Source organism: Manis pentadactyla, chromosome 13 (assembly GCF_030020395.1).
Source record: "Manis pentadactyla isolate mManPen7 chromosome 13, mManPen7.hap1, whole genome shotgun sequence".
Taxonomy (NCBI): Eukaryota; Metazoa; Chordata; class Mammalia; order Pholidota; family Manidae; genus Manis; species Manis pentadactyla.
This window is the reverse complement of record NC_080031.1, coordinates 108,121,766-108,146,372: the sequence shown is the minus strand read 5'-3', so window position 1 is coordinate 108,146,372 and position 24,607 is coordinate 108,121,766. Positions and strand designations below refer to the sequence as shown.

The 24,607-nt window shown below is 38.8% G+C and overlaps 1 protein-coding gene across 1 annotated transcript; it reads right to left on the bottom strand.

The window, feature by feature from the left end:
• Positions 1-1,153: 1,153 nt before the first annotated feature.
• Positions 1,154-8,785, bottom strand: LOC130680455 (bromodomain adjacent to zinc finger domain protein 2A-like). The gene is made up of 6 exons (XM_057491072.1): positions 8,660-8,785; positions 7,028-7,159; positions 6,583-6,735; positions 5,725-5,874; positions 4,910-5,053; positions 1,154-1,697 (listed from the first exon to the last, which is right to left on the bottom strand). Exons 1-6 carry the CDS (start codon positions 8,773-8,775, stop codon positions 1,511-1,513), a joined length of 882 nt encoding a protein of 293 aa, XP_057347055.1. The 5' UTR covers positions 8,776-8,785; the 3' UTR covers positions 1,154-1,510.
• Positions 8,786-24,607: the final 15,822 nt, after the last annotated feature.

Here is a 24,607-nt window from a genome sequence, read left to right as displayed (position 1 = left end):
AGCCCCCAAATCAAGGCAAATGCAGGAGAGGGGCTTGGCTGAGTTGGAGGGGACCAGACCTGGAAGAGATGCTAAAAACCCCGAAATGAACCAGCTGCTTGACATGGGTGACCCCACAGCTCTGCACACCAGTGGGTCCCCACCAGGCTCTGATGAGCCTGCAATGGCCCCAACTTGCACAGAGGTGTACCAAGGGCCCAGAGCTCTTCCCACTGTTCACCGCACCAGAGCTGCTCCCCAAATCAAGGCCTCAGACCTGGGACAGAGGGACAACGCAGGGATGTGGGGCTTCAGATGGGGACTGGAGTGGGACACATGCCTCCCTAACCCCAGGTCAGGCAACCAGGGGGATTAAAACCTGACCAAAAGACAAAGCCGCACTCCCCAAATGAGCTGCTGAGGCACATGAGCCCCCCATGAAAACACGGCCCGTGAGCACAGGGCTCCATGAGCAGAGGGGCCCCCATGAGAACAGAGGCCCATGGGCAGGACCCCCATGAGCACAGGACCACCATGGGCACAGGGGGAACGGAGGGTGAAGGGAGGGAAGAGGGAGGGGAGGGAAAGGGGACTGGGTGGGGTGAAGGTGGGAGCTGATGGGCCTAAGTGGAGGGAGCAGAGAAGCAGGTGGCAGTTGGGCAGGAGTGGTTGACCTCGGCCAACCCCAGAACTCCTGCAGCCACAGTGGGACAAGGCCCCAGAGAGGTGTGGAGACCTCAACCCACTGGCAACCCCAAAGACCTGTCTGGTCTGGGGGGCTCAGCGGGCATGACGGGCACAGTTACAGGGCTAGTTGCCCCATGGACATCCCAGGGAGCAGACTGGGAGGGGGCGGGAAACAGCCAGCCTGGCTCCTGGTGCCCTGGGTCAGTGCACTCCTGCCCCGAGAATCCACGCCCACCCACTGTGGGGCCACCACCAGGGCAGATCCAGGGCCACTCAGCACTAGGAGGACCAGACACCTGAGTAAAGGCCTGGCCACAAGGGGTCCATCCTGCTCGGAGACATTCCTCCTAAAACATTCCTTGTATTTTCAAGATTTAAAGCAATTTTCTAGTTTCTCCTTTTCACAGAAAACGAAGATTCTGAATGTGGTTTAATCATGAATAATTCATAAAATTAAATACATTCACTAAAAAATACACTTACAAAATTAAAAAAAGGAAAAGTAGATATTTATTGAGAGGGAAAGGAGAACCATCTCCCACATTAGAGCTCTGGTGTTGAATATTCAGTGCGATTTGATATATTTTAATTGCTGTTACTCTGTAACACCTTTACCTTTGAAAATTCTTTGGGTGTGCTTCCCTGTTCTACCTAAATTAGCTGATAAATCACACAAACCAATAACCAAGGGCCTTGGTTGTTGCAGGAGTGAAGCCTTTAAAAATGGTATCATTTTTCTGATACTGTTTTTGTGTGAGATACTTTTACTAAGATAAAAAGTCATTATGCGTGTGCCTTGCACATTTATGTAAAATACAGTTGACATTGCTGGTCTTATTCGCCCTTATTGAAAAGGAAAAAAGAGATTATTGTAGCTTCGGCTCACTTTGAGAATATCTGTCCACTTTTTCTCAAAATACCTCCTCATACTGTGGCCAGCTCTGCCTGTATCAGAATCATCTTGATTAAATGCTTCACAGTTGTCAAAAATAAGCCTGACATCGACAGCAAAGGATTCCAGGTTTGGATACCTGAAAGAAAACACATGATTTAGAGGTTCTTTTGTAGGGTGGCTTTGTTTTGTAAACAAATGAAATGATAATAAAAGGTAAAATAAAAAGTAAAACTGAAAAGGTAAGAGAAAAAAAGATAATTGCATTTAAGCAGAAATAAAACACCTTATATCCTCTTACAAATGGAACATTTTAAAACTTACATGTGTTCTGGACTATAAAGGATATAGACAGGTTAAATGGAAAAAACAGATTTCTCAGAAGATCAAGATATATTTCAACTAACTAGCATTTCTCCCCCCATCCAATTTCCGGTTTGACTTAAATCACAGTTCCAGCCCAGAACTCATTCCACTTGACTAGTTTAACTTTTCTGACCAATTGTAGCACTTGTAGTACCCTATGACCCACATCCAAAACAACTTAGTTTCATTAGAAATAATGTCAATGCCTCCTATGCACGATACACATTACAGCTGCCCTGGACCCTTCACGTACATCCCAGGACAGGCCACTCTGTGTTAAATCTTCCCCATTTCCTCTTTCTCTTCTCTTTTCAACCGTGCTCTTTTCTCAAGCAATGGATTATGATGATCCCAACAACAAAACAGCATGTGTTATCCCTTCACAGAGAAACACTATGAGGATCTGCCCTTCCATTGGAAGCACTGTGGCATCTGTGCTTTTTTGGTGCGATAAACCTGATTCTCTTTCTCTGTAAGAGCACAGAGAAGACAGATTGGTGAATGCACCTGCCTAAGCTTTTTGGTAGCCTTGTTTCAAGGTTGGCCTTGTTTCAAGCCAACTCAAGCCAAATCAATATATTTTGAAGGAGGGCTTTTGGACATCCAAATTTAAAGTAATTCTAATATATGATGATAAGCTGAACACTAATTTACCTTTTAGAAATACCTATGAAGTACACACGGGAGCTCTGAGACCTGGTAAAAGTGGAACTATTTCTTTCATCAAATACCTTGTATAGTCTTTTTCACTCTCTCATGATATATGCAATAATAAGAGAATTAAGTCAGTACTTATGTAACCTCACCCATTTTCCTATTCTTGTGGGAATTATTATTTTTATTCAGTTGACATTCACATAACATAAAATTGGCCATTTTAAGGTAGATAATTCAGTGGCACTTGGTATATTCCACACATTCTACTACCACCACCTCTATTTAGTTTCAAAACATTGTCATTACCCTAAAGTGAAACCTCATACCCAACCCAATCAAACAGTTACTCTCCATTCCTCCCTATCCCAGTCCCCAGAAACAACTAATCTGTTTTTCTGTCTCTATGGATTTACCTATTCTGGGTATTTCATAAAAATAGAATCATACAACATATGAGAATAGTTTTTATAAAATATTTTAATATTACTCTGAGAAATATTTCGCTCTTTAGACTCTTCCTTACTACAAGAAAAGGTTAATGATTAATGTCAGGCCAGGGAGACTGGAATCCAGGAAAGAATTCTCGGTGAGATTCTAGGTGCGGTGAGTGCGGTGCTCACATCTCTGCCGTCCCTTCACAGGACAGGGCAGCTGACAGAACCCAGATTCATTAAACTAGGCACCTCCTCCCCTCTGTTCTATAAATTTCTGATTTAAATATTTGAAATATTGTTGTGAGTTTTGTTTCCAGCTCATTAGTTTGGGCTTAATCAAACAATTTGAAGTTAGAGGACCTTGAATCCACTGAATTTTGCCTCCAACACAGCTGGCGTCATGAACAGGATCATACAGAACTGCTCCCCTCTGCCTGCCTCCCTCTGCTATGTTCCTCCACCATTCACCAGTACTCGTTCTCAAAAGGGAGCTCCAATTTTTGGTAATGTCTAAGCTCTATTTTAATGTTTGAACCTGTGTGTTTTGGGGATTTTGAGGCTGAAGTTCATCCTCCACCCAGGGACTGGAGAATCGCAGAAGATAAAGTCAAGAGTTGATTTAAACACTGGTAAAGTCTTCCTGTGTAAGTATGTCCTAGCCATGTGCTACCCACCTAAACATCTGAGCAAAAGAACTAGTTCCTATCTAGACACCAGCTTCTGCTGTTTGGTTCATATTAGAACCAATATTTCAACAGTCTTAAATGTTTTCTGAATTTTAATTTTTTAAAAGGTAAATAGAATCTTTTGAAAGACTGGCATTTCAGCCTACAAACAAATAAATTAGTCATTTTGTCAACTTCTTAAATCCTTTGATACATATAAGAATGTTGGTCACTAATGAGTTAAGTTCTAATCAACACTTCTAAATTGAATATAAATTATAGAACACGGTCATTTTCTCCCAAGGAATATCCAGGAGGGATCAATTAATACACTGTTAAATAATGCTTTTAAAAAACACAGTAAGAATGTAATCAAAATATATTTTATGGTTCTTTTTCATGTAAAGTTCCTTTTTTCTCCAGAATTACTGGTGAATTTGCCTGCAGTTATGGGCACAAGCTACATTAACCAAAAGCAGTATATAGGAATAAAGGGAGCGGGGAGAATGGAGTAGAGGGCCCATGCAGCTCCACGGCTCCTGGCCATTCTCACGTGAAATGCTTTATGTGGGTTTGTTCTGTAAACAAACAGCCTCATTCCTTCCTGTGGTTCCACAGGAGTCCAGTATCCAGAACCAACTAAAGCCCACTGACAGTGGTCACTCCCTGGCAGGAGTCTGAAGTCGTTTTAACAAAAATCATTAACTGTGACCAGGAAGCCACTTTACCCTTCGATAGGATCACAAAGACCATATGGTAGAGAGGAGCAAATAATTTTCTTCTACTTTTAACACAGGCCTTTTTTGTAATCTATGATTCATTGTAAAGCTTTCATTACTTAAAATTAACAATGATCCATCTTATAATAATCTGAAAATATTATGAAATCAATTTTTGTTAAATGCACATGAAATGGTATTGATATCCCAATGATGCAAAATATAAGCTCCAGCTTACATGTCACGTAGTCACTTTGGGAGGCTTCCCTGATACTTTTCCTTAACTCCCAGGCTGGGTTTGGTGGCCTTCCAAAGTCAAAACAGCTTTATTACACTATTTCTAATTACTGATATAATTTTAATTGACTGGTCTTCCGTATCATACTACCTTAACCACACATATATATCCTGTCTCTAAAGACAGGGCTTGTAATTGATGTATTCTTGGCTCACCGTAAGAGTACTGAGCACATAACATTCAATAACACTGAACAGAAATGATGTACTTACTGTCCACTAATTAATTTCTCTCTAATTGTGGAAAAATCCATAGGCTTCTTAATAACTTTGGTATAACCAGGAACAAAGTTCAAGTTTACAGGAAGACGAAAAGGCCATGCATCCTCATGATTTTCTATTTCGGTAAGGATCATACTAGAGAAAATAATATTTGAAATCAATATCCATGCTTTAGAGTTATCTATCTTTAGTAAAAGTTTAGCTTTTATTCTCTTTCAAGTAAACACAATGCAAATTAATTCATAAAAAAAGACGAATGAATATTTACTTATAGTACAGAGTTGACATTATATAGGAAAATTCTTATTTACGCAAACTGTCAAAAAGTCACCTTTAATATATAGTGGAAGGTTTCTAAACAGATACAGTGGGATGTTATGAACATATAGGACAGGGGAAGAGAAATAATACCTGCACAGGTCCTTACAGTCATCTCGTTTTGCTTTCTTAACACAAGTAAAACTTGGTTCTGACGAGTTACCAGAAGTGTTTTCCTCCCTTTTTCTTTATCTCTGCTCTTTGCTGAGATGAGTTTCTATTTCATTAAGGTTCTTACTAGAGAAAATAATGTTTGAAATCAATATCCATGCTTTAGGGTTATCTATAGCTTTCATTCTCTTGCAATGCAAATTAATTCATAAAAACACATGAAAGAATACATTTACTTATAGTACAGAGTTGACATTACATAGGAAAATTCCTATTTACACAAACGGTCCCAAAGTCACCTTTAGTATGGTGGAAGGTTTCTAAACAAATACAAGGGCATGTTATGAACATACAGGACAGGGGAACAGAAATAATACCCGCAAAGAGTCAGGTCCTTAGAGTGTTCTCGTTTCGTTGTCTTAACGGAACTAAAAGTTGGTAGTTTGGCCCAGTCACAGGTGTTTTCCTCTGTTTTCTTTTTTCTCAATGCTTCGCTGAGGCGAGTATGCATATCAGTGAGGATCATCCTAGAGAAAATAATGTTTCAAATCAACATCCATGCTTCAGAGTTATCCATCTTTAGTAAAAGTTTAGCTTTCATTCTCTTTCAAGTAAAGACAATGCAAATTAATTCATAAAGAAGATGAAAGACTACATTTACTTATAGTACAGAGTTGACATTACATAGGAAAATTTCCACTCACAAAAACTGTCAAAAAGTCACCTGTAATATGGTGGAAGTTTTCTAAACAAATACAATGGGAGATGTTATGAACACATAGGACAGGGGAACAGAAATAATACCAGGAAAAAGTCATGTCCTGGTAGAGGTCCGGGTTCTCTATCAGTTCCTTAGAATAAGTAAAAGGTGGTAGTTCTTTCAAGTCACAAGTGTTTGCCTCCATTTTTCCTTTTATCAACTCTTCACAGAGGCGATTTACCATTTCAGCAAAGACAAAACTAGAGAACATAATGTTTCAAATCAACATCCATGCTTCAGAGTTACCCATCTTTAGAAAAAGTTTAGCTTTCATTCTCTTTCAAGTAAAGACAATGCAAATCAATTCATGTAAAGGATGAAAGAATACATTTACTTAGAGTACAGAGTTGACATTACATAAGAAAATTTCTATTTACACAAACGGTCAAAAAGTCACCTTTAATATGGTGGAAGGTTTCTAAACAAATGCAATGGGATGTTATGAACATACAGGACAGGGGAACAGAAATAATACCGGCAATTAGTCAGGTACAGAGACTCCTTTTGTTTCGGTTCCTTAACAGAGATACAACTGGGTTGTTTTGACAAGCGACCTGAATCATTTTCCTCCGTTGTTCCTTTTCTCTGCTCTTTGCTTAGATGAGTTTCCATTTCATTAAGGTTCGTACTAGAGAAAATAATGTTTGAAATCAATATCCATGCTTTAGAGTTATCTATTTTAGTAAAAGCTTAGCTTTCATTCTCTTCCAAGTAAAGACAATGCAAATTAATTCATAAAAACACATGAAAGAATACATTTACTTATAGTACAGAGTTGACATTACATAGGAAAATTCCTATTTACACAAACGGTCAAAAAGTCACCTGTAGAACGGTGGACCTTTCTAAATAAATACAATGGGATGTTATGAACATATAGGACAGGGGAACAGAAATAATACCGGCAAAAAGTGACATACTCAGCCTCCTCTCTTTTCGGTGTCTTAACGGAACCACAAGTTGGTAGTTTGGACAAGTCATAAGTGTTTTTCTCTGTTTTTCCTTTTCTCAACTCTTCACTGAGGCGAGTTACCATGTCGGCAAGGATCGTCCTAGAGAAAATAATGTTTCAAATCAACATCCATGCTTCACAGTTATCCACCTTTAGTAAAAGTTTAGCTTTCATTGTCTTTCAAGTAAAGACAATGCAAATCAATTCATAAAAAAGATGAAAGAATAAATTTACTTATAGTACAGAGTTGACATTACATAGGAAAATTCCTATTTATACAAACGGTCAAAAAGTCAACTGTAGGTTCCCAGGAATGTGTTGTTTTAATTTGTCTGATTTTTCTCAAACTATTCAAATTCAGTTAGACAATATTCATCATATCATTGATAAGTTTTCACAAATGCCTAGGGTGCCTAACTGGTTTTTTTGGTTTCACTGGAGATGGCTGGTAATTATAGGTCTGCTTTTGTTATGTAGCTGTATTCCTATTATGTTAATGTGTGTGCACAATTTAATTAGTAGTTTAAAACCTATCATGCTTATGTGACTCTACAAGAAGATATGTCAAAGAAATAATCAACCTTCCCATGTTTTCTTCCATCTGCTACTTCTATAGCTTCTCTTCTTCCTTCATAATTACAACCCCTAAGTAGAATTCGTGCCTCATATCGAAATTACCAAGTATCATAATTCTTCCAAGTGCTAAAGATACCTCAAGACAAATACTGGGGATAGAAGCCACAGGGCATAAATCTGCAAAGAAGTAAAAAGCTAACCTTTTCAAACAATATTGCTTCTCTCTCACTTACCAACTTTACATTTCCCTGTATGGCCCCGGAAGATGACTGGTGAGCCAGAGACGGGTAAGATTCCTAAAGGGAGGAACAACCTAAGACAGGCACAGTCGCAGGGGGGCCATCAGGTGAGAAATTGGGGATCAACAGAGGTGAGGCTTAGAACCTCACCCCCACTGTTTTGAGAGAAATCTTCTGCATCCGTGGATGTTTTGTTGCCCTTCTCTAGCTTGGATTAATACTTAGTCTATAGGCACACACCTGATCATCTACATCTGCCCTCTTACAGCACTAAACTATGTTTTCTACCTTTATCTTACATCTACCTACCACTTCAGCACTTTATTAAAAATAGTAATAGTAATAATAATAATAAGGGAGAAATGTGGGATTCACATATAAATCAAGTATAAAAATCAAACGAATAATCATATTTGACCTGATTGTTTATAGCTCATAATACATGATCAAAACCAAAAGTTTCTGTGATGACTGCCCTTGCACTGTTCACCATGTAAGAACTTATTCACTATGTAAGAACTTGTTCATCATGCTTCAGAAGATTGGAGACTGCTGAGAATTAGGCTTGGGGTTGATTAATGATTGTGCATTGAGTCCCCTATACAGAATTTTATTGTTGTTAACAACCATTTGATCAATAAATATGAGAGATGCCCTCTCAAAAAAAAAAAAGAAAAAAAAAAGTCACCTGTAGTATGGTGGAACCTTTCCTAAACAAATACAATGGGATGTTATGAACATATAGGACAGGGGAACAGAAATAATACCGGCAAAAAGTGACATACTCAGCCTCCTCTCTTTTCAGTGTCTTAACGGAACCACAAGTTGGTAGTTTGGACAAGTCATAAGTGTTTTTCTCCGTTTTTCCTTTTCTCAACTCTTCGCTGAGGCGAGTTACCATGTCGGCAAGGATCGTCCTAGAGAAAATAATGTTTCAAATCAACATCCATGCTTCACAGTTATCCATCTTTAGTAAAAGTTTAGCTTTCATTGTCTTTCAAGTAAAGACAATGCAAATCAATTCATAAAAAAGATGAAAGAATACATTTACTTATAGTACAGAGTTGACATTACATAGGAAAATTCCTATTTACACAAACGGTCAAAAAGTCACCTGTAGAACGGTGGAACCTTTCTAAATAAATACAATGGGATGTTATGAACATATAGGACAGGGGAACAGAAATAATACCGGCAAAAAGTGACATACTCAGCCTCCTCTCTTTTCGGTGTCTTAACGGAACCACAAGTTGGTAGTTTGGACAAGTCATAAGTGTTTTTCTCCGTTTTTCCTTTTCTCAACTCTTCGCTGAGTCGAGTTACCATGTCGGCAAGGATCGTCCTAGAGAAAATAATGTTTCAAATCAACATCCATGCTTCACAGTTATCCATCTTTAGTAAAAGTTTAGCTTTCATTGTCTTTCAAGTAAAGACAATGCAAATCAATTCATAAAAAAGATGAAAGAATACATTTACTTATAGTACAGAGTTGACATTACATAGGAAAATTCCTATTTACACAAACGGTCAAAAAGTCACCTGTAGAACGGTGGAACCTTTCTAAATAAATACAATGGGATGTTATGAACATATAGGACAGGGGAACAGAAATAATACCGGCAAAAAGTGACATACTCAGCCTCCTCTCTTTTCGGTGTCTTAACGGAACCACAAGTTGGTAGTTTGGACAAGTCATAAGTGTTTTTCTCCGTTTTTCCTTTTCTCAACTCTTCGCTGAGTCGAGTTACCATGTCGGCAAGGATCGTCCTAGAGAAAATAATGTTTCAAATCAACATCCATGCTTCACAGTTATCCATCTTTAGTAAAAGTTTAGCTTTCATTGTCTTTCAAGTAAAGACAATGCAAATCAATTCATAAAAAAGATGAAAGAATACATTTACTTATAGTACAGAGTTGACATTACATAGGAAAATTCCTATTTACACAAACGGTCAAAAAGTCACCTGTAGAACGGTGGAACCTTTCTAAATAAATACAATGGGATGTTATGAACATATAGGACAGGGGAACAGAAATAATACCGGCAAAAAGTGACATACTCAGCCTCCTCTCTTTTCGGTGTCTTAACGGAACCACAAGTTGGTAGTTTGGACAAGTCATAAGTGTTTTTCTCCGTTTTTCCTTTTCTCAACTCTTCGCTGAGTCGAGTTACCATGTCGGCAAGGATCGTCCTAGAGAAAATAATGTTTCAAATCAACATCCATGCATCACAGTTATCCATCTTTAGTAAAAGTTTAGCTTTCATTGTCTTTCAAGTAAAGACAATGCAAATCAATTCATAAAAAAGATGAAAGAATACATTTACTTATAGTACAGAGTTGACATTACATAGGAAAATTCCTATTTACACAAACGGTCAAAAAGTCACCTGTAGAACGGTGGAACCTTTCTAAACAAATACAATGGGATGTTATGAACATATAGGACAGGGGAACAGAAATAATACCGGCAAAAAGTGACATACTCAGCCTCCTCTCTTTTCGGTGTCTTAACGGAACCACAAGTTGGTAGTTTGGACAAGTCATAAGTGTTTTTCTCCGTTTTTCCTTTTCTCAACTCTTCGCTGAGGCGAGTTACCATGTCGGCAAGGATCGTCCTAGAGAAAATAATGTTTCAAATCAACATCCATGCTTCACAGTTATCCATCTTTAGTAAAAGTTTAGCTTTCATTGTCTTTCAAGTAAAGACAATGCAAATCAATTCATAAAAAAGATGAAAGAATACATTTACTTATAGTACAGAGTTGACATTACATAGGAAAATTCCTATTTACACAAAGGGTCAAAAAGTCACCTGTAGAACGGTGGAACCTTTCTAAATAAATACAATGGGATGTTATGAACATATAGGACAGGGGAACAGAAATAAAACCGGCAAAAAGTCATGTACTCAGCCTCTTCTCATTTTGGTTCCTTAACAGAGGTACAACTGGGTTGTTTTGACAAGTGACCCGAATCGTTTTCCTCCGTTGTTCCTTTTCTCTGCTCTTTGCTTAGATGTGGTTCATATACCAATACCAATAAAACGGGATACTCCTATTTACTGATGTCTGCCACTTCATGCACTACTTAAAGCCATAAAAGCTGTACCATTGGCCATAAGGGCATCTAAAAGGCACAGTATGAAAATAAGATAAGCACTACCAGTAGCTTAGAGTTTGATCATCTCATTTTATTTCAAACTTCAAAAATCAAAGTTGTAACGTCTAATCAATTCTTTTTAGTATCCCCAAAGGGATATTTCTAATATCACTTCTAAAATTTACCTATAAAACACGAATCTATTTCATATTCTCATCAACCTAACTGAAAATTCCCATTGTATTCAATGGCAGTTTTGCATCAGGAAAGATGGGAGAATATGGGTCACAATTGTACCTGATTTGTACAGTTATCCAACTTTCATTTTAACATCAGTAACACAAATTTTCGGACAGCGGCCTTCAATAAGGCTTACACAATTCAATTAAAAATCTTGGGGACAGATCATACTTATAGATAGACAAGCAGATGTATGCAATGCACTGTGATGTAAAGCCATGCAGCAGTATGTAATATGACAGCAGCCAGTGCTACACTTTATGCATTGCTATGACAACCATATCACAACCAAATCACAATGCGGTGTTAGATGTACAAAAATAAACATACCCATACCATATCTAGTCTATGCCTCTCCACCTTCCACTAGAAAGAGTTGGCACAACATTATGAAACAGAAATCACATAGTCATGAAACCAATTTTTAACCACCCAAAAGACACCAATATGAAAGCAAGGCAATAACTGTAAGATGAAGGGAAAACTTAAGGGGGAATCATAATGGAAATTTTTAAGAAAATATTTTCAAGATGCTCCCCAAATTAAGATTTAAGAAAAATCATAAAATGTACATTTCAACAACTGTTCAACTTTATGTCTACAGACCTGATGCTTCAGAACAGCTTGTTGCCTTCTGATTTCTCTCTCCTAAAAAATAAAAAGCTTTTAATATATAATTTCAGGGAAGATTTAGAACATGTTACAAGTATTGCAAGTTCCTTTTCTGAGGTTCTATAGTTGTCCATTAGGTCGAACTATATAAAATTGTAAATATGTAATCATTTTTTACTTACAAAATAGGCAATTTCATGCGGTTCTACCTAACACATAAAAACTGTATGACAATATCAAGGATCTTTATTCAGCAGCCATTTAAACTTAAAATTCAAGGACCTCATGCCACATTTCAATAGCACATTTACTGAACCGACTGACCTAGATTGTCAGAACATGTCAGATACAAATGGAACATGTATTTTTTATCATTTTAACAATAAAATATTTATTAAATAAATCTAATAAGTAGATTTGGCACAACCCTGAAATCTAACTGACTCGAACTCGCTCCACTCTGAATATAAATTGCCAAACAGTCTATAATTAACAGCATCTATATCATTTTATATACTGTAAGTGAATGAGAGTGATGAGAGGCAATGGGATCAGCTTGAGATTCTCACGCCTGCCTAGGACTCAGCGGACCATTCCAAAGGGTGGGGCTTGATGCAAGCTATTCTATGAAGGCTAATAATTTAAATATTTTTATAAAGGTAAAATCTGGGTGAAATTAATATTAAGGGAAGCCATGAAAAAGGGTAGAAATCTAAAGAACAAAGTAAGAAGGTCTATATAAAAAGGTGACAAACAGTTCCCTGGCTTTATAAACTACACAGCAAAACGCAGTCTGTAGGAAATTCTACAAATTACCCAGTTTATTCAACAAATAAATTTCAAGAAGTGAAAACACTGCAAGAAGATTAAAGGGGCCTTAAAGGATGTATCAAACATGCCCAATGTTTGGATCTTACCTAGATTTTGATTCAAATAGACAAACTGTTTAGGAAATTCTGAGAGTTAAGAATTTAAACAATGAAAATTTTGAACAATGTCTGATATTTGATATCAAGAAATTATCATTTTAAAGTATGATAATGTATTGTGATAACTTTTGTAGAAAAGAAGAATTCTTATCTTTTAGATTTATAGATGAAGTATGATGTCTAAAATTTGCTTCAACAAATTATGGAAGAGGAGTAGTAGATGGGAATATATGTAAAACAATATTGTTCATATGATAATTTCTAAAGCTGATGATAGGTACATGATGTACATTATTTTGCCTACTTTTGTGATATTTCAGATTTCCCACTATAAGTCTCCTCGTGGAAACACATACACCAGCATTACGCTAGTGTACTACAGGAAAAAGCCTGCTTAGTGCATAGGTAATAATCAAGAGCTGGTTGTCCTCCATAAGGAAATCAAAACAAATACACTGTTATGTGACCTTATTTAGAGTCCCAAGTAGTATGTCCAGACATAGGAAAAACATTCTTTCAAAATAACCTTTCTAAAACAATTTTTAAATTACCTTATACTTCTTTTTTGAGAGAGAATTCCTTTGGTGTGAAGGTTAATAAGATTTTTTTAGTGTTCCTTTTTCCTTAAAAGAACCTTAAAGCAGGATTCAGCCTGAACCGCTCTGGACACTTCTGCAGCCAGAGCCAGCAGTCCTGACTGCCCTTTATGCTGTGGCACCAGGCTTGGAATCATGACATATGACCTCACACAATGGGTGCCATGGACACAAGCACTGCTCTTGCTCCCATCACGGATGACAGTTACACCCCACAGTCCAAGCACCATGCTCTGTCTGAGGCATTTTGAATATGTTGTTTACTTTAATCTTCATAATCATTTGACCTAGGAAGGTGGGTTTCACGGTCCCTATATTACCATTGAAGGAACCACAGGCCCACTGAGGTTAAATCATTTCCTGAGGTGCACTGGCAATAAGGAACAGCAATGTGTGATCTGAACCCAGGACTGTCTCTCTCTAAAGCCTGGGGTCTTAGCCACTACATGTACTTCACTGCTATTACAAAGACATTTTTATACTTGATACTGATCATGATATTCAGGATGAAAGCATAGTCAAGATGATGTTATGGCAGGGTTATGGAAAAAACCAATGCACATACTCAGTGTCTACATGTCAAAAAAATATCTATACTAAATCTTTTCAGTAATTCCCATTTTAAATATTAATCCTGAGGAGAGAATTTTGGCTGAGATTTCAAATGAAGTCAGTAGGAACAGCAGTTGTACTAACTGCATTTTTACACCCTAAAACACTAAGAAGGAATCCGGCTAAACAGTTTTATGTTCACCAGCATGGGGAGCTTTTGATTGAATTTCAAGGGTTCAATCAATTAAGCTTTTTTCAATCCAGTTATGATTTTTACATAGTTATATTTTATTCAGCTAGGAAAATACACCTGTGACAAAAAAGGAACAGATTATCTTGGCGTCCAAAATTCACCTGAAAAATGACATCATTTACATTTTTGCTTTAGGCATTTATAAATAAATACTTTCTAAGGGCGATTCATGTATTGGGCTTTTTCATAAAATGAGAAATGGATTGTTAGGAAAAGGTGAAGCTTGTATTAAAGTTTAATTCACTGAACAGTCAAATCAATTGTGGGTGAGGAAAAAAAGAAGTATTTTTCTCAATAAACTTTCCTTAGAAAAAGCAAATATAATTTATATCATTTGATTCCTATGCTTTTTTTCATTCAGAAATTATGCATAAAAAGGAGTTTATTCTTTTTTCTTAATTTCCAAGACTAAGATAGTAAATGGTTCCTGAAAATAATCTTTCTTAAGATTTAAAAGAAACAGATAGAGAAAAAAGATGACTAAGAAGATAGAGATGGTGACAGATCAAGCTTTTTATACCATTATAATTCTCCTTTCTACAGCTACTAATTTAAATCTTTAGCAGTAACACATTCATTTCTATAAATACTATCGTGAGAGAGAAGGAAAAAAAGGTTTACGGACACACATACACCAGCATAAAGCTAGTGTACTACAGGAATAAGCCTGCTTAGTGCATAGGTAATAATCAAGAGCTGGTTGTCCTCCATAAGGAAACCAAAACAAATACACTGTTACCTGTCCTTATTTAGAATCCCAAGTAGTATGTCCGGACACAGAAAAGCATCCTTTCAAAATAACCTTTCTAAAACAATTTTTAAATTACCTTATACTTCTTTTTTGAGAGAGAATTCCTTTGGTGTGAAGGTTAATAAGATTTTTTTAGTGTTCCTTTTTCCTTAAAAGAACCTTAAAGCAGGATTCAGCCTGAACCGCTCTGGGCACTTCTGCAACCAGAGCCAGCAGTCCTGACTGCCCTTTTTATGCTGTGGCACCAGGCTCGGAATGATGGCATATGATGACCTCACACAATGGGTGCCATGGACACAAGCACTGCTCTTGCTCCCATCACGGATGACAGTTACACCCCACAGTCCAAGCACCATGCTCTGAGGCATTTTGAATGTGTTGTTTACTTTAATCTTCATAATCATTTGACCTAGGAAGGTGGGTTTCACGGTCCCTATATTACCATTGAGGGAACCACAGGCCCACTGAGGTTAAATCATTTCCTGAGGTGCACTGGCAATAAGGAACAGCAATGTGTGATCTGAACCCAGGACTGTCTCTCTCTAAAGCCTGGGGTCTTAGCCACTACATGTACTACTTCACTGCTATTACAAAGACATTTTCATACTTGATACTGATCACAATATTCAGGATGAAAGCATAGTCAAGATGATGTCATGGCAGAGTTATGGAAAAAACCAATGCACATACTCAGTGTCTACATGTCAAAAAAATATCTATACTAAATCTTTTCAGTAATTCCCATTTTAAATATTAATTCTGAGGAGAGAATTTTGGCTGAGATTTCAAATGAAGACAGTAGGAACAGCAGTTGTACTAACCACATTTTTACACCATAAAACAATAAGGGGAGGGTGGATGGGAAGGGAGGGATAAGGGTGGGGAAAAAGGAAGGGGGCCTTACGATTAGCATGTATAATGTGGGGGGGAGTGCACAGGGAGGGCTGTGCAACACAGAGAAGACATGTAGTGATTCTATAGCATCTTATTACGCTGATGGACAGTGATTATAAGGGGGTTTGTGGGGGGTACTTGGTGAAGGGGGGAGTCTAGTAAACATAATGTTCTTCATGTAATTGTAGATTAATGATGTCAAAATGAATTTTTTAAATTATGAATAAAAAAATATATCATCAGTTCATAAAGATAACACAGCAAGAACCTAACCGTCACCTTTGGAGTTAGCTATGGCATCAGTGCCTGCTTATTATCCTACCATTCCTATAGGTAGGGCATGTTCTTCTCTCTAGAATTACACAGACCTTCAACTAACAAATGCAGACGGAAGGACAGAATTAGAACATCACCACTTTGCCACAATGGATACAGACAAAGGTGATAAATGGCCACTAAAATCAGCAGCTGAAAAGCTCATAGGAACAAAAAATGGAAGGACTAGACTGACACTTGAGTCCAGGGATCAACATTAACATCGCAAAAGGCACACAGCACGTGCTCCCGATGTGATGCCAGCAGAAGTGCACAGCACCACCTATGAAATACTCTGCCCAAATCACGGAACTTGAAACTAATCAAGCCTCAGGAGCCAACTGCCCATTTAAGGAGAAAATAGGAATAGAGTACATGTTAAAATGACACCATGACGATCAAAACAAAATCCAGAACGTAGTAAATTCTATAGAACAAAATGACTCCGTTTTTTTCAAAAGTGTAAGGAAAAGCTTAGTAGTAGTATCGTAGATTAAGAGCCTAAGAAAGGCCCGACATCCCTGCCAGTGGGGAGGCGCTCAGCCGCCGCCCCAGCCCGTGCCCCAGGCCTGCGGCGGTGGAGGCGGCCGCGGGGACAGTGTGCCCTCGGCTCCCGCGGGGGGTGGGGGTGGGAGCTGACACCTGGGGGCCGCCAGGGAGCGCCGGCTGGGCAGCCGCGCGGGGCCTGAAGAGCCCGGGGCGGGGGCGCTGTCAGGCCAGTGACCTGCCACCTGGGGGCCCGGCTCCTGGGGCGGGCCGAGGCGCTGGCAGCCGTGTCCCAGCACGCGCGCCCCGGGGGTGTGCCTGGCACGCCCCCAGGACGACGGAGGGATTCTGCCACCGACTTGGCCGGAGGGCAGCTGGCTCGCGTCGAGCTAGCCGGGCCCGTGGGCCGCCCTGAGCAGCGGGCCCGGGGAGGCGGAGTCGCCGGGGGGCGCACGCATCCTGCGTCTGTCCCCGCAGCTGCCCTCGACGCGGTGGTGCCTCCCTGCGCGGGCACGGCCGGCCGTGGGAATGCGTACTCCGCCCCCGGGGATCAGCGGGCCTCGCGGGACGCGAGGTTCAACCCGCTCCCGCCGCGGCACTCCCAGCATCCTCGCTCCGCCCAGGCCGGGCCGGCTGCGTGAACTCGGGCATCCTGCGTTTTCACTGGATGCTTCAAACTCGGCGGTGATGCAGACACCGGGCTGGGCTTGCGGGGAGGGCTCACACCCCGGCCGCTCCCGCGCCGCCCGTCCCGGGGTTGCGGCTCCCCAGCCGGAAGACTGCAACTTTGCAGAATCATCAGAGGCATCTTCCATATACAAAACACAGTTGGAGAACCCACTGACCCGGTACGAATGACAGGCCTGTGCTGAGAGGCAGCAGTGGAAGGCTATGATCTCTGGAGACAAAGACAGTACAGCACAGAGAAGAGAAGTAGTGACTCTATAGCATCTTACTACACTGATGGACAGTGACTATAATGGGGTATGTGGTGGGGACGTGATAATGGGCGGAATCTAGTAAGCACAATGTTGCTCATGTGATTGTATATTAATGATACCAAAATAAAATAAATAAAGTATTTGATGAAAGAATAAATGAATGAAAAAAAAGACAGAGAACACTTGCTGTACAAGAGATTCCGGTAATCGGAGAGCTTCACTGGAGAATTCTACCAAACTCTTAAAGAATTAATGTCAATCTTTCTCAAAATCTTCCAAAAAATTGGAGAGTGCAGAACACTTCCAAGCTCACTCTATGAGGCCACCATTACCCTGATATCAATCCAGACTAGGATGCCATGAAAAAACACAACTGCAGACCAATATTACTGAAAATAGATGCAAGATTCTTACTATGCTGATGCACAGTACCTGTAATGGGGTATGTGTTGTGGACTTGACAATAAGGGGTAATGTAGTAACCACACTGTTGCTCATGTGAAACATTCATAAGATTATATATCAATGATACCTTAATAAAAAAAAATAAAAAATAAAATAGATGAGCATTTTCTACAAGTATTAGTAAACCAAATTCAAGGTCACATTAAAGGGATTTCCCACATGACCAGCTGACACTTATCCCAAGGAGGCAAGTGGTTCAATATGCAAATCAGATGAGATTAGAAGTAAATGAAAAAAATCTTAATCTCAGTAGAGTCAGAATAAGCATGCTACAAAATACAATATACTTTTATCAAAAAACCCACAAGAAACAGAGCAGAGAAGGAACAACCTCAGCATGATAATGTCCATATACAACAAACCTATAGTTAACACTATACTCAGCAGTGAAACATTGAAAGCTTCCCCTCTAAGGCCAAGAAGACAAGGACTCTTGAGCCTGCACATAATGATGTTGGAGAACTTTGGACTCTAACCCAACTGAGGTCATGAAAATGACAGTCTATGGACCAGAATGCAGACATATTTTTCTCATAGTTGATGCACTTGCTGATATTTAAAGCTGGTCTGCAGGTAAGAATTATCAACAATTTTGATTTCCTAATGTGGGTCATGTCGTATTTCTGTGGTAAATTGTGCCTCTAATTGGAAAAATACAGTGGACAATTTTCTATGATGGAGCAAATGTAGTGGTGCACTGACCACTTGAAAATCTGAATGAAGGAATATCAGGGATAGTGCAGGTTTTCTGTAAGTCTGAAATTATCTGAAAACACTCTTCTAAATGACTGTGTTCATACTATTCCATTAAGGCAATCTGACCGCAAAATATGTTACAGATGAAGAGCTTGATTTACCCCAGATGAACCAAGTTGTAAAGCTAAAGCTGGTCAACCCTGTAAGAAACTGAACATTTAGAAGGCAGTACATGAGTAATGTATTAATGTTACTGTACCTCCAGTGTGATGGATAATTTGTGGAGCCTGGGGAAACACTGAGAACTCTAAACCCCTTTTTCTATCATGATGCCTTTCCTCACCTGGCTACTATGAAAACTCTCTAACCCTTGCCACAGGGCACAGGACAGGGACAAGGGCATTCCCTCTTACCACCACTCCTCCTATTAAGGCCCATGGCGCCCCTGAACCACTGCACCCTGTCCTCTCCACGAGGCTGGCGGAGGACGGAAGCTGGGGTCTCAGCTGTCATTTTGCTTCTTGTGTGGTGCTGCTCTGAGTCTGTCCCTACAGGTATGACCCAGCAACATGAAGAGAGGGGACTAGAGAGAGAGAGAATCACCACTCTGGCTCTCTTGAGGTGGGATTCTCTTATGACAAATTACCGGGTAAGCGGCAGGAAGGAGCGACATGACCTTGCGGGGAATTTACAGTGCAGAGGTATGTGGGCTATGTGAAGAGAATATCCCCTTTGTGCTGCTGTAGGGGACTACATGTAATTGGTGCATTTTGACACAGGTTAACATGACTCAAAAGTTAATATATGGAATATCAAAGGAGAATATATACTACGCTGAATCCAAATCTTGATACAAAATCATTATTAAATTGCATGCAAATTAGCACCGTGGAATGATATTTTGACTGGAAATAAATTTTAGGTGTCTCCTGACAATTTTAAGACTCTCCTGAAAACTGACAATTTAATCAAGCATCATAATTATTAGTTCACTCGTTTTTAAATAAACAATGAGAGTATATAAATTTGGAAGTATGTTGTATGAATGTAAAACTTCAATAAGGCACATGGATATACTTTATGAATTTGAAAATTAAAAACAGTAAATTGAAAATATTTTTGGCTTTAGTACAAATATGTAAACTTGAAATATTACATTGTGAGATATAATACATACACTCTTTAAATATTTAAGAGAATTTCAATTATTCCAGTGTCATAGGAAATTAACCATTATGAGAATTCATAGAAGCATTGGTAAAAAGCATCTGATTTCCACAGATACTGTCCACAATTCAAGCAGACAATCCCCTGAATGTACATCTACTTCCCCTGTGTGTGAATCTGTGTAGGGCTTCCTCCATGAAAACAATTAAGAAGTAAAACCTACAGCATGCTAATAGGTTTTATATACAGACACCCTTGAAAAATAAAGATTCTATACAATAGTTATGAGAAACTAAAACAAAACCCCTGTTAACAGTCCAGAAAATTTTAGACTCCTTAAGTAATTAAGAAAACTTCCTCAGGAGTTGTAACACATAAAATACACAGTGCTAAACTCAGAAGCACGCTGACACAGACAGACTCTCAAATTTAATGCAATTGATCATGATGAGATGATCATATGAATCATAAGCAAATGGTTAAAAAACAGCTCTAGTGAAAAACCAGGACAATATGTAATTCCTCATGCTTATTAGAATGCCTGTCGTGTAGCTTACCAACAAAGAATATTAGGTGAAAGTATATTAGAGGAATGTAAAGCTAAAGCAAGGTTTATGTATATTTTTTTCTGAAGCTCAGAACTGACCAAAAAAGTAAAGGAATGAGCATGCAATAGAGAAACTTGAATTTTCCATTATTACAAGAAGGAAGCACATAAAAAAGGAAGATTAGAAACATCTCACTGTCATCTCAGAAACCAAGATACACAAAAGTAAAGTACCTTCAGATTTTCTACTTGGAACCTGAGAAAATCTGTTTTCCATAAATGCATCTCATTTAGAAAAAGCAGCCAATGTTTTGGCTCTTAAGCTTTACGGTGATTTCAGTCCTAAAGATGTTTTGTAACTGCACAGGCATTCCCTGTCTGATAAAGGCCCTCAGACATCTCACTGATACAGAAGACTGGGTCCATCAATTATGACCCACAGTATGGGAATCAGAATGTGTAAATTAAGATTTTAAAAAATGGGAGTTTGCAAACCAAGGTAAATAGCAAACTAAAATGGCCCAGGACTCTGATTTCCCCCTCAAGGCCACAGACAGACTATTGACTCGTGTATCCTTGACTTGTTTTGCAGGAATTTAGGCCCCACCAGACATGCCACCTCCTGACAATGAGCACATGGACTCCAGCCTCAGTGGAGTCAGAAGGCTGACAGCTAACACTCCTGAAACAGTCCCCTGTCACCCCACCATGGACCCATCAGAACAATGCCACAAGCTCATCGCACATCCTGCAACCCTTTCCCATAACCTTTAAAAGCCCTTGCTTAGAAGCCAATAGTGAGTGCAGGGCTTTAAGCTTTAGCTATCCGTTCTCATTGCTTGGGGAACACCCACCTTCTTTCACCACATCCCAATGTCAGGGTTTGGTTTCACTGCTCATGTCAGTGTTTGTCTTTGCTGTATGTTGGCTTAGTGGAAACAGGTTTGTTTCATTTGGTAATAAATTCGCCTTAAATGGTTTTAAGCAGCATGCAGTAGGTGGCATGAAGAGAAAAGACATCATATTTTGATCTTCTAAACCTGATTCATGAAACTTGCTCACTCTAATCGTGTATCAAAACAGTTAGATGTTCCCTTGGTTCATTTATGTATGTTTTAACAAATACATTCATTCACACAGAGGTCTACTAAAGAACATATTAGTGGATGAAGATAATTTTTAAAAATTATGTTCAACACTAATTCAGGAGAAATTATCAAGCACAATGATAATCCCATTTGAAAATGACAAGCTACAGGGGATATAAACATATTGATAAGTTAGCTTTTTGAAAGCTAGGAACATAAAAGTGTACTAAATTCTGGTTTGACATCAATAAAATAGAACTCAAAATAATATTCTGAATTTTAATGTACTTCAACTTCCACTTTTCAGTGGATCTCAATTACTTTAATGTTGGAAAAGTAACAATACAGGTGAGTGAAGGGACTTACTAGGGTGTGACTTTTTTCTCTTTGCCTCAGGTTGCAGGGAAGACTGGCTGGTCCCATTTCTTGATATGAATTTTATGACTGTGAATATGATGCTGAATTGGGATTTCTCTACAGAAACAATCCTGAATCTAAACGATATAGAATGATATAAAGTTAAATCATTAGAAACCCTCAGTGAATGAGGAACATTGCACATTAATTATTACAGGGTCAGATCTTTAAAGATGATTCACAGAAGAGCACAAAGTTCGAAGAGCTGGCTCATTCCTCACTTGATCTGCTTCCATAAAGCATTTTAAATTCACAAAATATTATTCTTTCTGGGCACACACTATGCCTCAGACCCTGGAGCTATTATATAATCTAATTCTGGTCTTTCATAACAGTGTTATTGTATAGATAACACCAGCCCTATTTACCTTTCTAAGAAATTTTTATACAACACACGTAAAAAAAAAAGTTACAATACTATATGAGAATTTAATAAAGAAAGCATTTGGGAATATGATAGAAAATGGCAGGTTCTGTACTTACTCCTTGCAGAAACATCCAGAAGAAATCATGGCAAAGCCCCCTCTGCAGGTGTCAGGACCCCACACGGGAAGCATTTTCCTCCTGGTGGATTGGGCTCCAAGTCATCCCAAAGTTTCAGCCCAGACTCCTGGGTCATGCAGATACAAAAGCTCAAGTCTTCATTCTAGCAAAGGTACCAGAGTGCACAGGAGGAGCACACGTGCTCAATGCATGCCACAAAAGGCAGGTTCAGGCATCCCATAGCTCAAACATAGTCACTGATGGTTGGGCCCCTTCTTAGAAGTCCTGGTAAAGGGCTCAAATTCAATATATGGATTATTCAGTGAAAATATATGGTTAAGTTCAAACAGAAATGGAGCCCGTTGTTCTGTGCCCAGACGGGATTTTACACATATACCATAAACTTAAGTTCAAAGTGAACATAAGAGTTTCTGGTTTTCAGTCAACCATTAACATATGATTGGAATATGTAAGAAACAGTATCATTTATATCCACCAAAAATAAAAAATGCAAAAATACAAATGCTCAAATATAAATGCAACAAAATACTTGTAGATCTCTGGGGAAAAACATGTGAAACATTTCTGAGAACAATGAAAGAAAAAACAAAACAACTGAGATATACTGTCCATGATCAAAATTCCATTACTAAGATGTCCATTTTCCTCAAATTGACTTAGAGACCCCAAGTAATCCTAACAATAACCTTACCACACTATATTGCAGGAATTGACAACTCAATTGAATACCTGTTCATCTATCAATGATAAAGAAAAAGTTGAACTCAAACATTAAAATTTCAAGCTTAATTGCACAGCTACAATAACTAAAGGAGCATAATATTTAAAATTAATACACACAGGGACTCTCTTTTCCCCTCCTTGTGTGAGCCAGGAGCTCTGTCCGTTCACTTTATCTCTAAATAAAAGCCTCTACCTTGCTCTCCTACCTTGAGTGTTTCTGAAGCTCATTCTTCGGCTTCGTGAACAAGAACCCTGACATCAGAGTGACCCAAAACAACAAGTCTCCTAACCACAAAAGCACTGACACCTTCTCTGCCCTGATAGAAACCACTGAAGAAACAGAACTTGACAGCCCTTGATTGAGACTTCATGGTAATTGCCCAAAGCAGCAATTTCATCCTAATGGATCCAGAAGATGACTGAGAAATTAGATTTTGCCTTGCTATTAAAAAATCATCAATCTACCAAACTTCAGGAAAAAAATAACAGAACACGTCTTTCTAGTTGCCCTGTTTGTTATCTGTGCTCCAACAACAAGGATCCTCCTGGCTGCAAGTGGGTAACAGACTTGCCAAGCATGTTACTCCAATTTCAGGAGGCAAGCGACTTACATATTAGTTATAAAACTGCACTAGATTAAGTGAACAAACTGTATTTCCATTCTACAGTATTATCCTGATCTGTAAACCTGTCATTACCCTGAATATTTTCAAACACCTAAAACTCAACTAGTTCTAATCATTTGCTTTACCAGTCAAAACCAAATGTGTGCTTGACACCCTCCATTTAAAAAACCCAGCTGCCTTGATGTTGATGTCTAGAAGAAAAACCTACCAGAGGTTTCCACAGGTCATTCACCCTTCTATTGGGCAGGTGTGTTTAGATGAAACTTATGATTTAAATGTCAAGCCACACTATAAATTGCACTTCTTTCTCCTGATTAATAAAATAAATAAATAAATGAATACACACAAATAGATGAAATAGAACAGAGAGTTCACAAATGGACCCAACAAATTACAGAAACTTGAACCTGGCCAAAGAAATAAAAGCACTTCCATACAGAAAACAGGGCCTTTAGACTTTATTCTTCCATTGTCTTATTTAGAGTTCACCAACATCAACAAATGGAGACAAGGCAAAAGGATGGCCATGTGTATGTAAATGAACACAGACAACTCAAGTCAGAAATGAAAGAGAAGTGACAACTGACACCACAGAAACACCAAGGACTGCAAGAGGCTGTTATAAAAAACATCATGCCATCAAATTGGGAAACATAGGAGAAAAGGTAAGCTCCTAGAAATGCTCAATATTCCAAAACGGAACCAGAAGAAATAGAAAATCTCCACTGACAGACTGACAGTAATGAACTGCACTGATAATCAAAAAAACACTCCTTACAAAGACAAGGACCAGATGGTTCCAAAATTACTTCTACCAAACATTTAAAGTA